This window comes from Chiloscyllium plagiosum, unplaced genomic scaffold (assembly GCF_037043375.1).
Source record: "Chiloscyllium plagiosum isolate Xiang-an unplaced genomic scaffold, Cpla_swu_hap1 HiC_scaffold_13, whole genome shotgun sequence".
NCBI classification, from domain to species: domain Eukaryota; kingdom Metazoa; phylum Chordata; class Chondrichthyes; order Orectolobiformes; family Hemiscylliidae; genus Chiloscyllium; species Chiloscyllium plagiosum.
Genome location: NW_028270151.1, coordinates 87764616 through 87790319, shown reverse-complemented (window position 1 = coordinate 87790319; position 25704 = coordinate 87764616). Strand labels below are relative to the sequence as shown.

The following is a 25704-nucleotide window of genomic DNA, read 5'->3' as shown; positions in this document are numbered from 1 at the left end:
TCCTCCCTCCCTTTCCTCGACCTTTCTATTTCTATCTCAGGCGACCGAATCAACAAGGACATCTACTACAAACCGACCGACTCCCACAGCTACCTGGACTACACCTCCTCCCACCCTGCCCCTTGTAAAAACGCCATCCCATTCTCCCAATTCCTTCATCTCCGCCGCATCTGCTCCCAGGAGGACCAGTTCCAAAAACGTACAACCCAGATGGCCTCCTTCTTCAAGGACCGCAATTTCCCCCCCGAGGTGGTCGACGATGCCCTCCACTGCATCTCTTCTACTTCCCGCTCCTCCCCCCTTGAGACCCGCCCCTCCAACCGCCACCAGGATAGAACCCCACTGGTCCTCACCTACCACCCCACCAATCTCCATGTACAGCGTATCATCCGCTGTCATTTCCGCCACCTCCAAACGAACCCCACCACCAAGGATATATTTCCCTCCCCTCCCCTATCAGCATTCCATAAAGACCACTGCCTCCGTGACTCCCTCGTCAGATTCACACCCCCCACCAACCCAACCTCCACTCCCGGCACCTTCCCCTGCAACCGCAGGAGGTGCAAGACTTGCGCCCACACCTCCCCCCTCACCTCCCTCCAAGGCCCCAAAGGAAACTTCCATATCCGCCACAAATTCACCTGCACCTCCACACACATCATCTATTGCATCCTCTGCACCCGATGTGGCCTCCTCTATATTGGGGAGACAGGCCGCCTACTTGCGGAGCGTTTCAGAGAACACCTCTGGGACACCCGGACCAACCAACCCAACCACCCTGTGGCTCAACACTTCAACTCCCCCTCCCATTCCACCAAGGATATGCAGGTCTTTGGACTCCTCCATCGCCAGCCAAAACAACACAACGGTTGGAGGAAGAGCACCTCATCTTCCGCCTAGGAACCCTCCAACCACAAGGGATGAACTCAGATTTCACCAGTTTCCTCATTTCCCCTCCCCCCACCTTGTCTCAGTCAAATCCCTCGAACTCAGCACCGCCTTCCTAACCTGCAATCTTCTTCCTGACCTCTCCTCCCCCACCCCAGTCTGACCTACCACCCTCACCTTGACCTCATTCCACCTATCGCATTTCCAACGCCCCTCCCCCAAGTCCCTCCTCCATACCTTTTATCTTAGCCTGCTGGACACACTTTCCTCATTCCTGAAGAAGGGCTTATGCCCGAAACGTCGATTCTCCTGTTCCTTGGATGCTGCCTGACCTGCGGCGCTGTTCCAACAACACATTTTCAGCACATATAAGATAATCAAAGGGTTAGATAGGGTGGACAGGGAGAGCCTTTTTCCAAGAATGGTGACGGCAAGCACAAGGGGGCATAGCTTTAAATTGAGGGATGATAGATATAGGACAGATGTTTCTTTACTCAGAGAGTAGTAAGGGTATGGAATGCTTTACCTGCAACGCCAAGTAGATTCGCCAACTTTAAGTACATTTAAGTCGTCATTGGACAAGCATATGGACGTACATGGAATAGTGTAGGTTAGATGGGCTTCAGATTGGTATGACAGGTCAGCGCAACATCGAGGGCCGAAGGGCCTGTACTGCGCTGTAATGTTCTATGAGCAATTCTCCAATCTCTGAGGCATCACCCGTGTTCAAGGATGCTGCAAAGATATTTGTTAAAGCCTCAGCTATTTCCTCTCTTGCTTCCCTCAGTAAACTCAGGTAGATGCCATCTAGATCTGGGGATTTATCCACCTTAATGCCTTTTGAAATACCAAACACCTCCTCCCCCTTTATGCTGACTTTTGACCTAGAGTAATCAAACATCTATCAACATCAGTCATGTCCATCTCCTTGGTGAATACCGATGCAAAGTACTCATTAAGAACCTCACCCATTTTCTCTGATTCCACACATAACTTTCCTCCTTTGTCCTTGAGTGGGCCAACCCATTCACTAGCTACCCTCTTGTTCCTTATATATGAATAAAAGGCTTTGGAATTTTCCTTAATCCTGATTGCTAAAGATATCTCATGACCCCTTTTAGCCCTCTTAACTCCGAATTTCAGATTGGTCCTACATTCCCATTATTCTTCTAAAGCTTCATTTGTCTTCAGTCGTCTAGATTTTATGAATGCTTCCTTTTTCCTCTTAGCTAATCTCACAATTTCACCTGACATCCATGTCATTCAACTGTCAGCGCATTGCTCTATAGGTCAGTGAGACAGTCTCCCATTTTGCACAAATCCACAGATGTTAGTAAGAAGGAGTTTACAGGCTGGATAGAGCTAGCACTATAGTTCTGGATGGTAACACCGGCTGGGGCAATGTCTGGTGGTCCGTCTGGTTTCATTCCTTTTTTTAGGCTTTGTAGTGGTTTAATACGATGGAGTAAGTAGCTCACGAGGCCATGTCAGGGAAATGGCTATGGAGTCACACCTAGCCCAGACCAAGTAAGGTTGGCAGATTTCTCTCCCTGAAGACATTCTTAGACCAAATGGATTTTTACAGCAATCATCCAATCCAAGTTAATTAACTGAATTTAAATTCCATGGTGGGAGTTGACCCCGTGTCCACATGCTATTCACCCGTACCTTTAAGTTATTAGCCCAGTGACATAACCTAAGGGCCAGTGTATCTTGGTAATTTTTACTGCACACTTTCCCAGGACATTGCACTTAGCTTTACAAAAAATAAAAGCAGACAGAGAATGTGGGAGGAGCTCAGCATATCTCTCAGCATCTGTGGAGGAAGAGAAACAGCATTGGGTCCAGAAGTTCTTTGCTCAGTTTTTCCCGTGTTCTTGGTGTTTGTTTCACATTTCCTGCATCTGCAGTCTTTCACTTTTTATTAAAATGGGAGATGGTTTCCAGGATTATTTGGGGGAAGGAGGGAGCAGGTGATGGGGTAAGATGGGTGAAAGTTAGAGAGGAAAACTCGAGGCAGGATCGCACTTGTCCCCTTCCATCTATGCCTGAAAGACAGTAGAAAGATCCAGATGAAGATAGAGTAAGATGAGGTTGAGAGCCACCCATCATGATCGGTTTGTTACAGGTAGTTATTTAGTAGGGAAAATTCAAAGCAATATGTAAACTGACACTCACAGCACACCCTATTTTGGGAGAGTTTCATATGTGCTTGGACAGTATGTAATGAAAAAGTATTCTACCAAAGAGTGACTTCCTCTGATTTGAAATTTTTGGCGAGAGGATGCAAAACTCCAAACATGTACCCCCTTCGTCTTTGAGAATTCCTTTTCAATATCATCATTGCTTTTGTTCCATCGATTTGTTTCAAAATACCTTTTCCAGTGACTGAATGGAATTGGGTAAAACCAGTTGTCAGACAAGAACATAATCCCTTTGCATTCTTTGTTGAAGAGGTTTTGAAGATTGTCAGTTCCACACCATTTCTTCACCATCCGGGTTATCAGTCTAGGACCCTGATGGCCCCAAGCTGCTCCATTGAATTTCTCAACAAAATCCCTCAAGCAACTCTCAACATAAGAATGAGACCGGTTAAATCCCAAAGCTGCATTATTTGCGAAACGTACTGATTCTGCACCGATAAAATTTTGGAATTCCAAGGGTTTGAGTGAAATGATATCCGTGTCCAGATAGATGCCCCCATACTTCCACAGCAAGGCTAGCCGACAGCCATCAGCGAGTACATGGAACCAGTAACTTTCCTTGCTGGGATCTACCTGTAAAATAACAGAATAGAGGTTCATCAATTATGGGTTTGATGTTTTAAATCACTCCTCCCTCCAAATATTGTCCTCTCCATCCGCACAATGCTCATTGGTTGAGCACCATTTCCTGAGAGCACTTTGTAACAGGCGGCAAGGTGGATCTTGAGGAGATGGGAACCTGGGCTGGTTCAGTCTTAAAACTGCACACTCTTTCAATGGAGAAAGGCTGCATCCACTTTCCCCATTGCCCCTGGCACGGTCTCCAACTTCCACCACAAGAGCCAGAGTCCTGGGAACCACACCACAGCCACACGTCAAATAAAACTTTAGTTCAAACAGATAGAAAACTACCCACTCAGGCTTGCGATTAAGTGAGAACCCAGTGTGGATTTCTGACCACATTCCTGCCATATCATGCGGCTCATGCTGAAATAACGCTGTGTAATTGACAAATATGGATCTGTTTGAAATCTAAATGTGAGATAACACAAGATGGAGTCACTGGATGAATGTGTATCACATGCTTAATTGTTCATCCGGCTCTTACATCTTGAATCCTTCAGCAATGTACATTAAAGAGACAGGATAGAGTGGGTATGCTCAAACGTAATCATGTGATTACAGTTGCAGTTTGCACACTTGTTAGAATTTCCACAGGGATTGAGAACTTCCCAAAAATGATCCAGTTTCCAGTTAATAACTGAAAAACTGACACATCCCCCTCATAAGTGTAGTGCTGGAAAAGCACAGCAGGTCAGGCAGCATCTGAGGAGCATGAGAATCAAGGCTTCGGGCAGAAGCTCTTCATCAGGAGTGAGGCTTGTGAGCCGAAGTGGCTGATAGATAAATGGAAGTGGGGTGGTGCTGGGGGGATAGGAGCTGAGAATGCGACAGGTAGATGAAGGTGGGGGAGAAGGTGATAGGTCGGAGAGGAGGGTGGAGCAGATAGATGGGAAAGACGTTGGACAAGTCAAGAGGGCAATGCCGAGTTGGAGGCGTGGGACTGGGATAAGGTGGGGGGAGTGAAATGAGGAAACCGGTGAAATCCATATTAATCTCATGTGGTTGCAGGGTCCCAAGACTGAACATGAGGCGTTCTTCATCCAGGCGTCAGGTGGTTAGGGTTTGGCAATGGAGGAGACCCAGGACCTGGAGGAGGATGATATGATGTGTGTGGAGGTTGGTGGGTGGAAGGTGAAGACCGAGGGGGGGTCTGTCCTTGTTGCCATTGGAGAGGTGGGGTCCAATGACGGGGGTACGGGAAGTGGAGGAAATGCGCTGAAGGGCATTGTTGACCACGAGGGAGGGGAAATTGTGGTCTTTGAAGAAAGAGGCCATCTGGGATTTTCTATAAAGGAATTGTTGTCATCCTGGGAACAGATGTGGCCGAGGCAGAGGAATTGGGAATAAGAGATGGTGTTTTTACAGGAGGCAGGGTGGAAGGGGGTGTAGTCCAGTTAGCTGTGTGAGTCTAGTGAGCTGTTTGTAGTAGATGTCCATGTCAGTCAACTGAGATGGAGATGGAGGGGTCCAGGAAGGGGAGGGAGCTGTCTGAGATGGTCCAGGTGAACTTGAGTTCAGGGTGAAACGTGTTAGTGAAGTTGATGAACTGTTTAACCTCCTTGTGGGAGCACGAGGTAGCACCAATACAGACATCAATGTAGCGGAGGAAAAGGTGGGGGATGGTCCCATCATTGCATCATCCTCCACCACTTCCATCATCTACAAACACACCCCACCCCAACCATATCAGCATTTCAGAGAGACCATTCCCTTCATAACTCCCTTGTCAGATCCACCGCCGCCCCCCCTCCCCCGCCCCCACAAGCCCTCACCCCACTCCCAGCACCTTTCCTTGCCACCACAGGAAGTGAAAACCTGCGCCCAAAGGGTCCTTCCACATCCAACAGAAACTTACCTGTATCTCCACCAATGTCATCTACTCTCTCCATTGCACCTAATGTGGTCTCCAATTTGTGGATTGTTTCAGAGAACATCTCTGGGACACCAGCACCAATCAAGCCCACCATCTCATGGCAGAATAATTCAAATCCCCTCCCACTCAGTCAAGGATATGCAGATTCTGGGTCTCCTCCGTTGCCAAACCCTAACCACCTGCCGCCTGGAGGAAGAATGCCTCATCTTCCACTTTGGGACCCTGCAAACTACATGGAACTGATGTGGATTTCACCAGTTTCTTCATTTCCCTCCCCCCACCTTATCCCAGTCCTAAGCCTCCAAATTGGCACCGCCTTCCTGACCTATCCATTGTCTTTCCCATCCAACCGCTCCACCCTCCTCTCTGACCTATCACCTTCTCCTCCACATTCATTGACCTATCGCATTCCCAGCTAACTTCCCCCAGCATCATCCCACTGCATTTTATCTCTCAGCCATTCCGGCCCACAAGCCTCATTCCTGATAAAGGGCTTATGCCCGAAACGTCAATTCTCCTGCTCCTCGGATGCTGCCTGACCTGCTGTGCTTTTCCAGCACCACATTCTTTACTCTAATCTCCAGCACCCGCGGTCCTCACTTTTTCCTCCATCTCAATCATGTCCCCCTTCAATCTCCTTGCTCCAGTCTGTCCAATCTCTCTTCATCACTGAAACTCTCCAGACCAGGCAACATCCTGGTCAATCTCCTTTGCACTCTATCCAGTGAAATCACATCACACCATGGTTACGTTGAATGGCTTAAGGGAGCGAATGTCCTTTCCTGCTCCTATTTCTGATTTTCTTACATCATTTCAAGCTTTCTTGAGAAAACAGACTTCACATTTGGGTCTTTATACTCATGTCTGTCTAAGTGTAAATATCTTGTACCTACTTCCCAGTGGAAAACATCCAGTTTTCCTTTGATCTCTGACAAACAATCCCCCAATGCTCACTGTCAGACTGACTTCAGATTAATCTGTTCAGTTTGCCCGAAGTTTAAATTCACAGCCCCAGAACACAAGTCGTATATCCCCAAATCATCCCCCATCCCCAACAGTAAAACAGAGATGAACTCGAATGGGAACGGCATGACTCTGAATTCAGCCACGAACCACTCTACAAATACAGTTCTAGTGAAGAGAAATCTGTCGATCTCCACTTTATAAACTAGATAGATTGTCAGAATATCGACTAGAAACTATGACTGAATCTTAAACAATCAGTGGGTTTCATCCCAACACTCAAGTATTTAAGTAGCTGGGATTTTCCAATTTGTATCGTTTGAATTTCAGGGTGACTGCTCATTTCAGACACTAAAAGATTACTCTTTGTATCAGGTCTGCCACCAGGAAAGTCCATGTCTTCATCAAGATCCAATATTGGAAAAGGTTTACAAATAATAGAAGACAGTGGAAGATTTTTGGAGAAACACTGGCCTGCAGCCGATAGAATAATTAAAACTGCACAACTCTAAAACTCAATGATTCCTCTCCAGGGTTTATTGGGAACCAATACCACTTTACAAATGATAAAAATCAAACTGCAACAGTTGTTAACATGTTAAGATTGGCATGCTGTCATTAACTTGAATGTGAGCAGCAGTGTAATAATTCCAATGCATGAAGTGAGATTGGCTTGAACTAGAATGTGGAGAAAGTGAGGTCTGCAGATGCTGGAGATCAAAGTTGAAACTTTATTGCTGGAACAGCACAGCAGGTCAGGCAGCATCCAGGGAACAGGAGATTCGACGTTTCGGGCACAGGCCCTTCTTCAGGAATTGAACTAGAATGTGTGCTAAATGTGAAATTCTAAATGATCTGGGTTGATTGATTAGCTGGGACAGTGAAAGGAGCTGAGAAAATACCAGAGACTGACGGTAATTTCTTCCTCCACACTTTGAAAAAGCTGCCGGTGTTTGAAGAGCGGCCTGTTGACAGTGACTGCGCTGATTTGTGTGATTTTAACTCGATTACGTTGGCCGGGGAGCCAATGAACTGCAGTTGGTTTGAAATTGCTCTTGGTTGTATTTCCAAGCCTCTCATCACTTCTGGCAGGAGATTGGAAGCCAGCGCTGTCCTACATTTATAGAACCTGGGGGAATCTGGAATCAATGGTGTGTCCCCAGAGTTACCAGCAATGGAGGAAACAATAACTTTCTTCACTTAGGGTAGGAGCTAGCATCTACTCTCCAATACCTCGCACTCACTCTTTCTCTGCAAGTGTGACCACCTCCAAACCTCACTATTGGCTGCACCCACTCACTCTCACCCGCCCTAACCCCCTGACACCACTAATCCTGTATATCCTCTTTGCTACCCACTCAATCACTCAATCAGGACACCTCCCAACCTGCATTAACAATAATAGCTGTGCCACCCACTTTCATCTTCCATGGTACCTCTCTGTGTCTCATTCCAGAAGGAAAACAGTCCACAGTAGGGCAGAAAGGGTCCAGTTGGACGGTGGATTGTCCAACATTTAGCTCCTCACTCCATTATGTGGATAGATCCCAGTCTCTGACTGCGCAGAATACTGACTGACCTATCCAAGAACCTGGACTGATATTGGAGGCTGTCCCTGACTTAATGTGCAAAAACCCCTGAGCAAAGGCCATTCCCCCTTTACTGAAGGTCTGCTGACAAGCTTTCTAGCTCTGTGCCTACACTGAATGGCAAGGCGAGACAGAAGTAATGTGTGCCTGGTATCTCTGTCTGAGGGGGCACATGGTGGGTCAGTGGTCAACACAGCTGCCTCACAGCACCAGGGACGCAGGTTCGATTCTAGCCTCAGGCAACTGTCTGTGTGGAATTTGTACATTCTCCCTGTGTCTGCATGGGTTTCCTCCGGGTGCTCCGGTTTCCTCCCACAGTCCAAAAATGTGCAGGTTAGGTGAATTGGCCGTGCTAAATTGTCCATAATGTTCAGGGATATGTAGATGAGGTGCATTAGTCAGGGGAAATGTAGAGTATTAGGGAAGGGGAATGGGTCTCGGTGGGATGTTCTTCAGAGGGTCAATGTGGACTTGTTGTACCAAATGGCCTGTTTCCACACTGCAGGGATTCTATGATTCTATGAAAAAGGCAAGGCAGGGATACTGTGAGCATCCAGGTTGGTTCAGAGTGAGGGAGCTCTGTGAGAATGAGGGAGGAGCCCAGAGATACAGCTGAGTATCTTCTGTATTCAGGAGATGAGTGTGTGTTCCTGAGCACATAGTGTCCATGATGCAGCATTTCAATGAGAGTCAGCAGGGCTGCCCGAGGGATAACACTGAAGTGCAGAAACATCGTGTAAGTGGATTGGAAAAGTACCATAAGGGATCATAAAGGCTGAGCATCTTGAAAGCAATATCGGTAGCATGGTGTGTGTGTGTGTATGTGTGTGTGTGTGTGTGTGTGTGTGTGTGTGTGAGAGTGTATGTGTGTTTGTGTCTGTTTGTGTGTGTGTCTGTGCCTGTGTGTGTGTGTGTCTGTGTGTGTGTCTATGTGTGTGTCTGTGTGTGTGTGTCTGTGTGTGTATGTCTATGTGTGTCTGTGTGTTTGTGTGTGTCTGTATGTATGTGTGTGTCTGTGTCTGTCTGTGTGTGTGTCTGTGTGTGTGTGTCTGTGTCTGTTTGTGTGTGTGTGTGTGTCTGTGTCTGTGTGTGTGTGTCTGTGTGTGTGTGTGTGTCTGTGTGTGTATGTCTGTGTGTGTGTGTCTGTTTGTGTGTGTGTGTGTCTGTGTCTGTGTGTGTGTCTGTGTGTGTCTGTGTCTATGTGTGTCTGTGTCTGTCTGTGTGTGTGTGTGTTTGTGTCTGTGTGTGTGTGTGGGTGTGTATTCGATACACATGGATTGGGCCCTGAGACTTTGGAACCTAGGCTCCAACCTGGAGGTCAGAAGCTCACTTTATCTCTCAATGAATGCACAAAACATGGACTGAGGTGCCACCAGCATTGAATTGGGTCTCACTGGACTTCTCACACGATTGCCTGAAATCTTTCCTTTGCCCACATCATTCAAACCCCAAAACAAATCTGTTCTGAACTTGATTGCAAAACACACCAATAAAAGCAAAATAGTGCAGATGCTGGAGATTTGAAGTAGAAATAGAAGTTGATGGAAAAACTCAATAAGTCTGGCAGCAAATGTAGGGAAAGAAACCGAGCTCATATTTTGAGTCTGGAATTGGGTTTTCTTCTGAAGAAGTTAAATTGGACTCAAAGTAATCCCATTTTTCTCTCTACACAGATGCTACTTCCTGTTTATATTTTAATTTAAAACCCACAGGACGTCCAATTCAGCATTATCCATCATTGTACACATAGAAACAGGGACTTAGCTTGTCAGTGTAAAGTTTACTATTCATTTTTCAGATTGATGGACATTAGCAGCTTTTACCATTCACAAACTCAAGCAGCCAGTTCCATATAACTCCTTACCTTCTCATACCATCCAGCTAAGGGTGTGTTGTTGAACAATTCTTTAGGATTCAAGGGCAAGATGATGACATTCTTGAATGAAGAAAGCAGACGGATCCCTTTGTACTCAGGTTCCTGATACACAGATATATTCCCATTGAATGCTTTCATGAAGTAATAAACTGGTTTGTTTGGGTTTAGTCTTGCTGCTGATTCGATGCCACACATGGCCAGTGAGGAAGGGTTCAGTTGACTGGACGTCTGTAGAAACATGATTCCCGGGTCTGTGGATGGGTGTGGGTATTTCACACTCACTGTGTAGCTTGATGTTGGTAATTTAATTCGATCAGTGTCAACTGGATTGCCCATGTAGTTTGCCAGTGTATTTGGCAACTCACTTAATTTTAAAATCGTCTTATTCAAAGAGGGAATTACAAGCAAGTAGGCAGCAAGGGCAAATACCAGCAGGAGGAAAAATACTGCAAATTTTTCAATACCCTTCATCACTGAAGATAGTTCTGTAATGATCACTGTGAGAAGAAAGAATTGTCAATTATAAACAGTTCAGTTCATACAGTCATACTTGAGAATACTTGCAAGCTCAAAAGCAAAGCATTTCAGTAAGTAGCAAATAGAACATAAGAGCAGAGGTAATACAGCCAGAAGGAGACATTTGACCAACCCAGCCTGCTCCACCTTGTAATACAATTATGGCTGATCTTGGGTTTCAATTCCACTTTCCTTCCCACTCCACATTCCCCCCCCAATTCCCTGAAAGATTATAAGTCTGACTATTTCAGCATTAGAAATATCAATCATGGAGCACCCTCTGGGATATAAAACTGCAAACGTTCACAATCCATTGAGTGAAGTCCTTATCCTGAGGCTGTTCACCAAAGGCCTTGATTTTCCAAATAGTGGAAATGATTTCTCAGAGTCCATCCCCTTGAATCCTTCAGAATCTTATGTTTCAATGAAATTGCTGTTTATTATTCTGAACACAGTGAATATGGCACAGATACAGAGAGCTCTGGAGAAATTCAGCAGGTTCATCATTGAGGCAGCATGGTGGCTCAGTGGTTAGCACTGCTGCCTCACAGCACCAGGGACCTGGGTCTGAGTCCGACCTCGGGTGGCTGTCTGTGTGGAGTTTGCACATTCTCCCCGTGTCTGTGTGGGTTTCCTCGGGGTGTTCTGGTTCCTTCCCACAATCCAAAGATGTGCTGGTTTGGTGCATTAGCCATGCTAAATTGCCCATAGTGATAGGTGTGTTAGTCAGAGGTAAAAGTCGGGGAATGGGTCTGGGTGGGTTACTCTTCAGAGAGTCGGTATGGGCCTGCTGGGACAAAGGGCCTGTTTCCGTACTGTAAGGAATCTAATTTAAAATTAAAGGAGAGAGAAATGGAAGTTTGTGTTTTAAATCTGCAGAAGAAAACTCTGGAGAAGAGTCATACTGGACTCAAAACATTAACTGCTATTCTCTCCACAGATGTTGCCAGACCAGCTGAGTTTTTCCATTACTCTCTCTGTGTACATTCCAGATGTCCAACATCCACAGTACTTTGCCTTAACTCAGACAGCCTAGTAAATCTTTGCTATACCAACAACAATGCAGTTATGTCCTTCCTTAATAGGGGAGACCAAAGATGGACAAAGTATCCCTGATGTAGTCTCATAAATGTCCTACACAGTTGTGGGAAAACTTCCTTACTTTTATATTCCTTTCCGCTTGCAATAAACAGCTCAATTTCATTTATCTTCGATGGCTGTACTAGCATGCCATCTTTTTGTGACTCATCTACCAAGACAGTTAGATCCTTCTGCACTTCAGAGTTTTTGCAAACTCAGTCCATCAAAATAGTATACTGCTTTTGCATTTCTTATGAGAATGATTATGTTCTCACTTTCCCATATTATGTTCCATTTGCTCCATCCACTGTGAACTAACTGATCTTCTATCCATGCCATTATGATGCACTGTGCGCTCTTCATATGTACTGAAATCAGTGAGATAAATGCCTTCCTGGAAATCTAGATACATCACATTCATCTTTATACATGCTGTTTATTAATTCCTTTAAGGACTCTGTAAACATAATTTCCCTTTCACAAAATCATGTTGACTAAGTTTCCTGTTATAACCTTGCTAATTGTGGAGTCAATTTCCACTATAATATGTTATAGTAACTGACATGTAGTTTCCTGAGATAAGTGGGAGGGTGGAGGTGGGGTAACTGGGAAGGCAATAGGTAGATGCAGTTGGGGTATGTCATGGTGATAGGTTAGAGTGGTGGATGGATCTGATAGGTGGGGAGGAAGATGGATAGGTAGGACAGTTGAAGATGGCGGGGACGAGTTGGAGGGTTGGATCTGGGATGAGGTGTGGGAAGGGGAAATAATGAAAATTGTGAGGATGACATTGATGCTGTGTTGTTGGAGGGTCCCAAGGCAGGAGACGAGGCGATCTTCCTCCAGTCGTGAGGTGGCTTGGATTTGGCGCTGGTGGTGGCCCAGGACTTACATGTCCTTGGCGGAGTGGGAGGGGAGTTGAAATGTTCGGTCATTGGGCGATGGGGTTGTTGGGTGCGTATGTCCCAGAGATGTTCTCTGAAATGTTCTGTGAGTTGGCGTCCTGTCTCCCCATTGTAGAGGTGACCACTTTGCGAGCAATGGATACTGTAGATGAGTTGTTTAGATGTGCAGGAAAATCTCTGCTGGATGTGGAAGGATCCTTTGGGGCCTTGGATGAAGGTAAGGGGGGAGTGTGGGTGCAGGTTTTGCATCTCTTGCAGAGGTGAGGGAAAATGCCGGGTGTGGAGGGTAGGTTGGTGGGAGGTCTGGCATCATTGAGGCGACATGGTGGCTCAGTGGTTAGCACTGCTGCCTCACGGCATCAGGGACCCCTTCAGTGATCACTCAATAGTAAGGGAATGCTTTTCCCAGAATACTAGCTTTTTTGATAAATGTCTTTATTTCTTTGAGCATGTTATAGTCTGCAATATTGAATTAGATCCTATAATATCCTATGATTCCTAAATTACAACTATTAAAAATTGATAAATTTTTAAAAAAATGTTTTTTTCTATTAAAGTACAAAATAATATTCTGTAAATACATTCTATCCTGAGATAATTTAGCTGGTTTGAAAACTCTCAGGAGGCAGAATATTTCATTTTAACCCAGTCTGTAGCTGGTAAAAATGACAATGTTCCTTTAATGATTCAAAATTTCTCTAAATTGAGTGTTAGGTATAGCTCACCTGGAGGTCAGTGGATAGTTAAGAGAATAGAATCATGAATAATAAGTCAAAAACTATATATTTAAAGGCAATTCAAACAAACCAGCAGTTTCAGTCCCATGACAGGGGATTCAAGTTGGGTCACATTCATTAATGACATTGCTTTGATAGCTCCTGCTCCAAACCTATTGTATGCTGTGAGTGATAATTCAGAAGTTCAGACTATGCTGAGAGACTTTGCCGTCACACTCTCACAAATTCCTCAATCATCTTGTGCACCAACTCTACAGCAGGTGCCTTAACCTTGAAATCAAGGTAGAGTCCACACTCTCACCTTGCGTTCAAGATACAACATTACAGTTATGAGACACTGCCAAGCAGAAAGGTGACAGAACTACACCATGTACATGCACTCCAAAAATAAGAAACTGGAGAAACTTGGCATCATCACTCACAGGAGCCAAACCTCCCCTGGCACCACAATTCAAAACATTATCACACGGGGAAATTGATCATCAACTTATCAGATCACACACCTCAACTGGAAGAGATTGAAGTTCTCAGCCTTGGGCTCAATTTCTGCCCTCCCACCCAAATGGACCCCATTGGTCTTGTGGCAGACATGGAGGAGTTTATCGAACAAATGAGACTCCGGGAATTCTTCCAAGATGTCAGCAGTGATCCTAACGAGACAATCAATAAACCAGAAGAGTCATCAGAGAGATCTGTAGTGGAGCGACCAAAGAAGGAGTCGATTTGGAGCCCTCTGGAGGGCCGCTGCCCTGGGCTTGACGTGTATGCTCAAATCATCAGGATATGTGTCAAGGCCAGATTCATCAGCCACACTCACAAGGTAGAGCAAAACATCACCTGATCACAATGCAACGCTGTCTATGCTCTCAAAACCACTCGCAATATTGTCATCATACCTGCAGATAAAGGAGGAGCCATCATCATACAGAATAGAATGGACTACTGCAAGGAAGTGTACCAACAACTGAACAACCAGGAACACTACAGGCAACTACTGGCTGATCTGACCGAAGGACACACCCATGAACTAAACAGATTGATCAAGACTTTTGATCCAATTCTTCACTCTTCCCTATGCACTCTCATCCCACGTTCTTCTCACATACAGGACTTCTACTGCCTTACCGAAGATGCACAAATCCAACACACCAGGACATCCCCATCATGTCAGGCAATGGAACCTTGTGTAAGAAACTCTCAGGCTGTATCAAGGGCGTCTTGAAACCCATTGTACAGCAGAGCTCAGCTTCTGTCATGACACTCCATTGGAAATGACATCATCATAGGAAATGACATCACCGACCCAAAGAAACCCACACATATAAATAGAAAGTAGGATTCATCAGCAGTGCTTTGTCCGGAGACTCACTGAAGATGATACTTAGTATGGTGACAAAATGTCTGAAAATGAACCTTCCAGTTCAGCAAACAAACCTATATCCACATCCATCAACATAATCCTTTAGGAAAGGTAACTGCTTTCCTCCCCTGGTCTGGCCTACATGTGACTCCAGACCCACATCAATGTGGTTGACTCTTAACTGTTCTCTGAGCAATTAGAGATGGGTAATACATGCCAGCCTAGACAGTGATGCCCTCACATGTAAGTTCATTTCATAAAGACCCATGGCAGTGTGGTTGAATCTTAACTTCTCTCTAAAACAACCAGGAGAGCCAATCAATTCAAGGATAATGAGATATGAGCACCAGATGCTCATCTTGACAATGATGCTCACAGTCCATACAGAAAACATTAGCCACCAGGCATTCCAGCAACACCCACATTCCACAATTAAATTGAAAGATTCAGAACTACATCATTGGCTGTCAGGCGATTATTAACATCATGAAAACACCCACATTCCGGGTGAAAGAGAAGCCTTTCTGACACTTTCTTTGTCTTTGTGGGTTCAGTTGTGAGGGTGGAAAAACCTGGAGGAGACCTCTCAGTTTAACCATCCCGTGCAGTTTCTCAGACAGTGCCACTCTCTGACTCAGTGACTCAGCTGCCCACTGAAACTTCAACACAGTGATAAACTTACTGTTTCATTTTATACTGAATAACCTCACAAATGTCATTCTTTGTTGTATCACACATATCTAGCACATTATTTCAACAATCATTATTCTAATTCTTTACGATTTGTTATGATCTGTTCAACAGCCTCAGAAATTATATTTTGTTGAACTGAAAGAATATATTTGACAAACCGGATTAACAATGTCAAACACGTTAAACCTGTCTGAACATGTTGATCTTTTCACATTTCAAATGCTACTCTTCATTCAGAGTGAAACTCAGAATAGCTGGAGATTGAACTATGAAAGATAAACTGCTCTCTGCTCATCTCCGTTGCAGGTGATCAGTTTATGGGTCACTCTGCTGAGATTGTCAGCAATCCAGTGTGATTCTCAATTGCCGTGACTGTAACTTTCTGCCGATTCTTTCAGTTCCCACTCCCCACACCGCCCTCTCCCCTCACCTGCCCCTCACAGCAGATTCCCCCAACCCAGGATCAGTTCCCTAACCTCATGTAGGAGCTCCTGCCATCTCCTAGACCAATCCCCCTCATCTCCACAGCAGATCCTCCCCACTCTTCAGCAGTTCCTGTGAGTCTGCAAACCCTAGACCCCTGGCCCAGCATCTCATCCATATGCACGGAGCACATCATAGTTCCCCTTGAGATCTAGTCCTCTCCTGGGCAAATTGCTTAAATCAAACTCCAGGAAAGCTGAACCGTGGGAAAAAAGTGAACTTTGACAAAACATAATCTTTGTGAAACCATTGAGACACTGCTGATAAACAGGAGAAATCATAGCAGAAATTCACATAGATGTTTTTTGTTCTGGGAAAATGAGCTGCACTTAAAGGTTTGAAGAGTGAAAGAGAGTCAGACAAACAGACAGTGGGGATAACAGACAGTGAGGTGGAGAGGGAGAAAAAGAGAATGAGTAAAGGCATAGAGAACGAGAGAGAGAGATGGAGTGAAAAAGGTGGAGAGATATAGTGAGAGAGTTGGAAAGGGAAAGGGTGTCATCGAGAGAGTGGGAAATGGGTGTGGAAAAGGACTACAATGCAAATACTGTTTCCAAGAAGTAGGAGTATCCCTAATGCTGTTCTCAATCCCAGTCCCAGACAGGTCAGTGTGTGCATGTTCCAATTCCCAGCCTGGATGATTTGAGAGGGCTTGCAGTCAGAAATGTCTGTAAACAACTCACGAAACCCACAGCTGGCAATGGATCAACCCCCAATGTGATCATCCAAACCTTTGTGGGAAAAGCTGGCAGAGGAATGAATGATCCGAACAATCTTCCAAAGGAAGGATGTTAGAAATAGTTTTCACTTACCGTGTTGAAAGGTGTTTGTGCTCCAATGATCATGTGATGTGTGTAAGGATGTTTCAGCATTCAGGTTACACTGGGTGTGTCAGGATTGAAACAAAGGTTGATGTCACATGTGACTTTCCTGTTGCTGATTTGCCCTTTACAAATCTTTGTGGGATGTTTTATTGAGGCCAGCGACATTATGAACAGGATCAAACAGACAGACTGAATAATGTGAGCAACTCCAATGAAATGTGGAGAATGTGATGATATTTGTAATCAGTAGGCATGTGTTATATTATCAGATATTTTATGGTCAAACCTCCAGGATAGTATCCCATAAGGGTTGATGATCATACAAAGGAGAGCTTGGAAAGTTTTGTCATGTGACTTTGGAAGAGACCCTGAGGGAACATGGTAATTAGAAATGTTTGTGCAGGGACAGGAGAGAGAGGGAGGAATAACACATGAATATCCATATGTATGTGTGTCTATGTCTGTCTGTGTGGTATTGTATTAATATTCTTATGTTATGTCGATGCAGCACCACTAGGTATGTGGATTAATTTTTCTTGATATGTGACATACCATGAGACTAATACATACAATATAAAGTAATCTCCAGGTAAAGTCTATGCCTTAAGTGGTACAATGCAGAAAGACTTTGGCTTGGGTACATTTCATATTTACGCATTGATGTCTTAAAGAGACATCACCCCAAAGATGAGAACACAACACCCCTCCTCGCTTTCAATGATGGGAGCAATACACTATCTTTCTCAATTTCCTTTACTGCAGGGTCATGACATAAATTTCATTGTAATATTCAGCTTAGGATATAAGACAAAGGATATAGGATATAGGATAATGCTCCGACACTAGAATTAGGAGCAGAGATCCATCAACTAGCAGTTTTGTAGAAGATCAAAATGATTAATTTATTATTAATAAAACTTATTTAATGCTGACGTCAAACTTTATAAATTCAAAACTGCTGACCCCTCTAAATTGCCTAAAGCACACCAACAAAACACGCTCATAGACTGGGTAAGGGGAAAAGTCAGATTTCGCTTTGCAAAATTCACTTTAAGGGTTAAAAAAAACACTTTGGTGCAACATATCCTAGCTCATAATTGTTATAAGGTTAAAGATTGAGTTGCTCAGACAGCTGTGATTCCGGTGTTCTGGAATGTGAAGAGGGATGTCAATCACAAATGAGTAGATATTTTCTGAGATCTTTGCTAACACAGCTTTCTCAGTTGAGAATGTGTATCGGGTAAAAGCAGGCAGGGAAAGAGTTAAGTTCTGAGTTTTGTGAAACAAGAGGTTCAGCTGAGCATGACTCAGATCATATAAGAACTTACAGTTAACAATGGGGGGCTGCAGGCAAAGGTAATGGGTTAACAAGCTGGAAAACAGTCATTATGTTGAGCCATTTAACATTATTGGAAGCAGTCAGTATGTGAGGTTAGTATAACAAGATGAAAACTATTCGTTATGTGAAGCCAGTTCTTCAGTGTGTAATAGTAGATGGCTTAATCTTTACTGAACACATCCAATCAATATGTATGTTGCATTGTCTGGATGCTCCACCCTGTAAAATGACTAAACAATTCATTGAGAAACTGCTGTGCCAGAGAAGACCGTGAACTCGTGTCTCTGTGCACATGGCCCATCATTCTCTGTCCCTGCCAGGGCCCAGAATAAAGATGAAGGAAGCAAAACTATACTAAATCTCTGAAGGTTTTCCTTCGATGAGAGGGGGGAAAACGGGATGACAATATTGGCGTAGTCGGCAGGATCCAAACGGATAGTTACGATCGGACGGTGTCAACAGCTGCCCGGAACATCGGTGTCTGGAGATGGACGGCCCCACGAGATAAGATTTTAAACCTTGGTCCCTCTCGACATTCCAGTGTGCCAGAGATGGTCCCCTCATTCAATTATTCTCTAGTCTATGGATTCCTCAAACGGCAATTAATTCAGTCAAGAGACACAGTTTCGCAAGCTCACTGGCAGATGCTGTATTGAGGAGATGGGGGTGTCATTGAGGTTTGAGTCCTCTACTGGTTACTGGGGTTCGGGTCCCCTGGGGTGGATTTAATTGAGGTTCAAGTCCTCTGCGTGGTGCTGGGGTTTGAGTCACTTGGAGTGGGTGTGATTGATGTTCAAGTCCTCTGCGTGGTACTGGGGTTTGAGTCACTTGGAGTGGGTGTGATTGATGTTCAAGTCCTCTGCGTGGTACTGGGGTTTGAGTCACCTGGAGTGGGTGTGATTGATGTTCAAGTCCTCTGCGTGGTGCTGGGGTTTGAGTCACTTGGAGTGGGTGTGATTGATGTTCAAGTCCTCTGCATGGTACTGGGGTTTGAGTCACCTGGAGTGGGTGTGATTGATGTTCAAGTCCTCTGCGTGGTGCTGGGGTTTGAGTCACTTGGAGTGGGTGTGATTGATGTTCAGGTCCTCTGCGTGGTACTGGGGTTTGTGTCACCTGGAGTGGGTGTGATTGATGTTCAAGTCCTCTGCGTGGTACTGGGGTTTGAGTCACTTGGAGTGGGTGTGATTGATGTTCAAGTCCTCTGCGTGGTACTGGGGTTTGAGTCACCTGGAGTGGGTGTGATTGATGTTCAAGTCCTCTGCGTGGTACTGGGGTTTGAGTCACCTGGAGTGGGTGTGATTGATGTTCAAGTCCTCTGCGTGGTGCTGGGGTTTGAGTCACTTGGAGTGGGTGTGATTGATGTTCAAGTCCTCTGCGTGGTACTGGGGTTTGAGTCACCTGGAGTGGGTGTGATTGATGTTCAAGTCCTCTGCGTGGTACTGGGGTTTGAGTCACCTGGAGTGGGTGTGATTGATGTTCAAGTCCTCTGCGTGGTGCTGGGGTTTGAGTCACTTGGAGTGGGTGTGATTGATGTTCAAGTCCTCTGCGTGGTACTGGGGTTTGAGTCACTTGGAGTGGGTGTGATTGATGTTCAAGCCCTCTGCGTGGTACTGGGGTTTGAGACACCTGGGGTGGGTGTGATTGATGTTCAAGTCCTCTGCGTGGTGCTGGGGTTTGAGTCTACACGGTGGGTTGATTTGAGGTTCGGGTCCTCCATGCTGTGCTGAGGTTCGAGTTTTCTGTGTTTAGGTGGGATTTGCGTTCTCCAAGGTTAAGTGGGGTTCAAGTCCTCATGTGGAGTAAAGTGAGAAAGAAGTTACGGTCCCCTCGTGGTGAAATTTGAGGAACTGCGAGTCTTTGTTCTGGGGAAGAGAGTGGTTTGGATTGCAGCAACATGTGGTCCACTGTGAGGGCATTTCCTTTTTACAGGTGTAATTTCAGGGAGAGGATGCAAATAAAATGAGAAAATGCTGAAATTAAGGTTATACTAATACTTGGGTTGAAAAGGGAAAGTTTCAATGTAAATTGTATCATGCTGAGAGTGTTTAAACAAATTTTGGTTTGTTAAAATACTGGTTTGGCCTCCTTCATATTGTAAAGTCAAAGAATATTTATCTCTTCCAAAATTGCCACCATAATTTCAACCATTTTATTTTGGAAGTTTCATTTGGAGAACATATTTTAAAACATTCAGCATTTGTATCCCATGAATATTTGAGATTTAAATCAGAACTGAAACTGCCTCTTCGATCGATAAAGTCCAGGAAACATTTTGTTGTTTTCTTGCTGTTCCAGACTTTTGAACTACTTTTCCTGATGACTTTCACATTATCCAAGTTTCAATTTGTTGAAAGAAAATGTTCTTTGAATAACCTGAATGAGATACCCAAGGGTTTGATTTTCGGACCACTTGTTTATATATGACTGAATACAATTTAGAAGTTTATGGACTGTATAAAACTTGATAATGTCATAACTAGTGAATAGATGAACAAACTTCAAGAATTCAAAGAATGTTGAAATAGGCAGACACACTTTAGTGCACTTAACTGTGTGACTGTCTTCATACTGATACCCATCTTGGCAAGGAAGGAACGAGAGAGGAAATGCAAAGATACTTTCAGCAGCTAAAATCTTCTCCAGAGTTTCTCCATTCACAGGTAAAGCATGCCTTCAGACCACCGCCTGCCCCTCCACAACCTGATCCAACGGATTCAATCAGCTCCCCAGTCATGAGCAGGAAAAGTGAAGAAGTTAACAACAGTGAAGAAGAGGTCGGTACGCGTTTTGTCAGTGGCCTTCCCATGGACATTAAACTGCATGAGCCTTACCTTGTATTTCGATCATATGAAGGATCACTGATCAAGCTAACATCAACACAGCCAGTTGGCTTTGTTACATTTAACAACAGAGTGGGAGCAGAAGCAGCAAAGAGTGCTGCATTCACCTAGCTTGCAACTGCAGCTGCTGCACTGCATGCTCAGATGTGCTGGCATCCTCCATTTGTAGCATCTCCACAAGCATGGAAGTCTCGTTAGTTTTGTGAAGCATTTAACTGCCCTTATCCAAGTAATCAGACGTCACCGTGGCCTGATGCACAAGAGTGATGACAGACTGAAATTTGTTTTCAGGTTAGACTTCACCTAAAGGAGATTTTGGAAAACTGGCTCATTTCCACTCGACTTGGAGGGGATGGAGTGGTCACTAAGGACTATACATTTAAGAACTTTACTGATGATCTTTTTTTTCCACTTGGGAGCATTATTCAAAATCTAATTACTGTAACAGACTAGTAATAATCATTGTATGCTGTGTGTCAATAACTTGCTTTACTGGCTGTCAGAGTCTTATGAAAGCTGGTAATGACATTGCTTATCATGACATGGCAAAAGGAGGGAATGATAATGTTTATAGGATATGAGCAGGCTATGAGCAGGCAGGGAAAGTGTTCAGTAATGAGTTTTGTGATAAGTTCTGTGTTTTGTGAAACAAGTGGTTCAGCTGAGCATGACTCAGATCAGATAAGAACGTACAGTTAACAACGGGGTGGTGCAGGCAATGGTAATGGGTTAACAAGGTGAAAAGCAGTCATTATCTCGAGCCATTTAACAATATTGGAAGCAGTCAGTATATGAGATTAGTTTAACAAGGTGAAAAGTATTCGTTATGTGAAGCCAGTAATTCATTGTGTAACAGAAGATGGCTTAATCTTTACTGTTGACACTCACTAAATGTAAAGGCCACCCAGTCAATATGCATGTTGCCTTATCTGTAAAATGACTTTCCAATTTATTGAGAAACTGCTGTTCCAGAGAAGACCATGAATTCATGTCTCTGTGCACATGGGCCATCATTTCCTCTCCCTGCCAGGGCTCAGAATAAAGATGAAGGAAGTAAAATTATACAGTGTCTCTGAACGTTTTGTTTCAACAGAGTTTGGGGGAACAGGACAACAGAGTAAACACAGTATTGAGGATTCTTCTGGATGTTCCCCAAAAGCACAATCAAGCCTCAGACTGGACTGGTGTCCCGCTACCATACTGAACCCACTAGAAGTGGACTTTCAGGAAAAGGACAACTGAACTGTGAAGCTGTTTTCCAGGCTGGTCGCTAACAGAAAAATCAAAACAGTCTCCAAAGCAGAAGCTACAACCTGACAGTGATCACTTCCGGCGGGGATCTGCAGTAAACAAGCAATTATCACAAGACATGTGATTTCCAAGAGATTCCTTATTGAACCAAAACTCAATTCTAATTAGCCTCACCCTTTCAAACTGCAGTCCTCTGAAAGGATGCAATATAAAGGCAGCTTAATGCTAGAAAGAACCACCTTACATTTACCACTAATTGCCCACCCAAGTCTCAGACTTCCACTTTTTAATTGAACTGGCAGCTTGACGACTTTCAGAAAATGTTTGTTTTGAAATCAATGATTGGAAAGTGGAAGGTTTGAAGATTTTTGACCATGATGCTGATCGTCATTCTGAGGAGTCTAAAAACAATGACCATTCTGACAATCCAGATTGGGTTTGCCTTAATGAAGCATTAAAGGACTCATATTGTGAGGCAATGTTCCTCTGCTCAACTCTCTCCACTGTACGGACAATTTATGAGCATTTCAGACTCCGTTAACCTTTCTGCATCCAAGCTATTCCTTCAGAGGTCTCTTATTTTATACCCATTTCCCACGGTCCTGGTCAGGCACCGACTCTGGTAGAGGTGTAACACTTATTGCAGCATGTAGTCTATTGCTATTGATAACACAGCACATCATTGGAAAGTCTTGTTTAGTCCTTTGGAATCAGCTCCATTGATAGGATGGTGGTTTGAGTTTTCAATTCATGCCACACCAGTAATTTGAATTGTGAACAGACACCAAGAGACTGGAATTGACCAGTAATTTAACGAGCATGTGTTTTTTTTCAAAAGGTGTTCACTACAAATTTATTGACAGATTCGTTACTGTGATGAAGGGGGAAAAAAACATTAAATTGCCATCTTTGAAAGTTGGACATTAAAACAGAAACAGATTTTGGTCAGTTTGCTGAAGGTTTTGATGAAAAGGTCAGAAAGTTGTTTTGGAACAGTGACCTAAATACATCAGTGTTTAAAAAGCATGTGACTGCAATCAAGTATTTGGGAGAGCCCCTATAGATAAAATGCTTATACTAGTGAGTTAATAACAGACAGTGCAACAGAACAAAGCTGTTAGTTTTGTTTTAACTTCAGGGCAATCGAATCAATATGTTCAGAAATAACAGTTTAGCTCAATTCAGAGGGACAAGGCACCTCAGCAAAACCGCTTTCTATTGTGTTGAGTTTCAAAGCCAGGAGAGCTTGTAAAGAAGTTTTCAAATCGCGGCACGGTGGCACAGTGGTTAGCAGTGCTGCCTCGCAGCGCCAGAGACCCGGGTTCAATTCCCGCCTCAGGCGACTGACTGTGTGGAGTTTGCACATTCTCCCCATGTCTGCGTGGGCTTCCTCCGGTTTCCTCCCACACTCCAAAGATGTGCAAGTCAGGTGAATTGGCCATGCTAAATTGCCCGTAGTGTTAGGTAAAGGGGTAAATGTAGGGGTATGGGTGGGTTACGCTTCGGCGGGTTGGTGTGGACTTGTTGGGCCGAAGGGCCTGTTTCCACACTGTAAGTAATCTAATCTAAAAAGTGTTATTTAGCTGTTTATGTTAAGATCTTTCTAAACTGTGTTACGTACTATGTCATTTAGAAGCATCGAATCATAGAGTTGTACAGCATGAAAACGGATCCTTTGGTCCAACCCATCCATGCTGACCAGATATCCTAAATTAATCTAGTCCCATTTGCCAGCATTTGGCCCATGTCCCTCTAAACCTTTTTATTTATGTACCTGTGAGAAACAAAAGCTCACTCACTTTAATAATTTCAGTCCGAGACGAATATCTGAATAACAGCTTCTTTTTTATTTATAACCTATAGGTGGGTGCTTTGTCTAATTACCAGGTAAGGTAATTACAGAATGCACAGTATATCCAAAAAACCCTCGCAATTTATACCATATGTTTTCCTTATTCCATTGTCTGTTCCCTGCTTCGCTTACGTCACTCATTTCCTTAAGACTTATCCCACAACTTCTGTTTATCCTGTCTTGTCCGTGACAAACTCTTATCTCTGACTCCCATAAGGGTGTTTGACGTCAGTCTATTATAGATTATTGATTAGGCATATCTTTTCTTCTATCAGCATCTATTTCCATCCAGAGGCCACTTTGACCTCTTTGATTAGGGTTAGTTCCTGTGTCTTGAGTAGGGGAAACAGATGCTTTCCTGTTTGCCCATATATCCACCATTGTTCTGTATTCACGTCTCATGCTAACATATCCTTTCTTTTTGCTGAATATGTATTTTCTCATTCCTATTCTGTATCAGAATTTATACTTGCAGAAATAACGTTAATTCATTTATATCCCACAATTTCCCCTTTTTCTTTTCATTACTATTTGTTATCTTCTGCATTTTTGTCTCCTTTTTTTTTTAAAAAATTGTTCCCAAAATTCGCAAGCATCATTTCAGAGATTTCATCCATCTTAGTCTCACTCATCTCCTTATTATTTAGTTGATAAAGTTCCTCTGTCAAATTTCCCCTCAGGGGCATTCGTTTCATCAAGGCTGTTTCAATCAGTCTTTGGGTGAGCCCTTGTATACAGGGTATGATACAACAGCCAAAGGCCACCAATACCCCGACTACTACTATCAGGGAAGTAAGGATAGAAACCACCACCCCCTTCCATTTTCCAAACCAGGATTCAAGCCATCCTGTGAGAGATGTGTTTACTCCTGAATTCTCAGCCAGTTACTCTGCTAAAGTAGTCAATCCCCCTAAGGCCCGAGTAATTGAATCATCAGGCACAGTGTTATTAGGAATAAAGGTACAACAGCTTCCTCCTAACATCACACACACACACACCCTTTTTCTGCTAAAATCATATCAAGGGCTATTCTATTTTCCCATGCCATCCTACTCGTCGCATCAAGCTGTTTTGATATTCCTTTAACCACCTCTCTTGTATAATTTATAAATCGCTGTTGATTATAGAAAATGTAATTTATCCAATCTACATTTTTATTAATTGTTACCCACCAAAAGAGAGCTGACTCAAAGCCTGCTGCAACCTGGTTACGTGCCTTGAACTCATCAGGTACTCCCCTAGGAACTCCTACCAAATCAAGATAAATCCTGTCATCAAAAGAAGTATCTAACAGTAATCTCTTACCCCTTCCCCTTTTTCTTTCTATCTTCTCCTTCTCAAATGCCAAGGTAAATGGAATTGCCAATTGTACAATTGCGCATATCCCTTTCCAATCTGGAGGTAGGGTGGGTCTCAATATTTTTCCTCCACAGTACCACCACAGATCCGCTCGGGGAACCTTTAATGCTGAGTAGTTCCCTCCCTTCTCCGTTTCGGTAACATTCTTAATCTCTGTCCATAATTTCAGCTCCCCCAAATCTCTCGACCGACTCGTACCTCGCCTGTGCACACATGACGTGTGATTTCCAACTGCGGCGGAAAATGTGGGGGGGAACTTTTGTATCTTTCTCCTCCAAGGGAGGGAACATCAGAGATAGGGAGGTACAATTCCTATCATTCCATGCAGTCTCATCCTGGTACAGGGCTATCATACATTTCATGCCCTTCCTGTCTCGCTTCCACCCGAGCGGAAAGGGAACCACCTGAGCCACTGGCCTACCGGAGGCACATGCATAGCAATTGCTTT

At 44.0% G+C, this 25704-nt stretch overlaps 2 protein-coding genes across 9 annotated transcripts in view; one reads left to right on the top strand and one right to left on the bottom strand.

The window, feature by feature from the left end:
• Positions 1 to 22312, top strand: part of LOC148148371 (uncharacterized) — an 83017-nt gene extending 60705 nt beyond the window's left edge. For 3 of the 8 annotated variants that reach the window (XR_015759250.1, XR_015759248.1, XR_015759245.1), the window contains one exon: positions 6928 to 7090. Coding sequence is in view for 2 of the 8 variants with exons in the window: in XM_087993897.1 (XP_087850023.1) it covers positions 20598 to 20905 (308 nt within the window). In the remaining 6 variants the exon portion in view is untranslated. The other 5 variants (XM_087993897.1, XM_087993896.1, XR_015759251.1 and 2 more) reach the window with 4 other exon arrangements.
• Positions 1022 to 16949, bottom strand: LOC148148372 (lactosylceramide 4-alpha-galactosyltransferase-like). Its single transcript, XM_087993895.1, has 3 exons — positions 16604 to 16949; positions 10006 to 10514; positions 1022 to 3665 (listed from the first exon to the last, which is right to left on the bottom strand). The coding sequence occupies exons 2-3, from the start codon at positions 10486 to 10488 to the stop codon at positions 3075 to 3077; spliced, it is 1074 nt and encodes a 357-aa protein (XP_087850021.1). The 5' UTR covers positions 10489 to 10514; positions 16604 to 16949; the 3' UTR covers positions 1022 to 3074.
• Positions 22313 to 25704: the final 3392 nt, after the last annotated feature.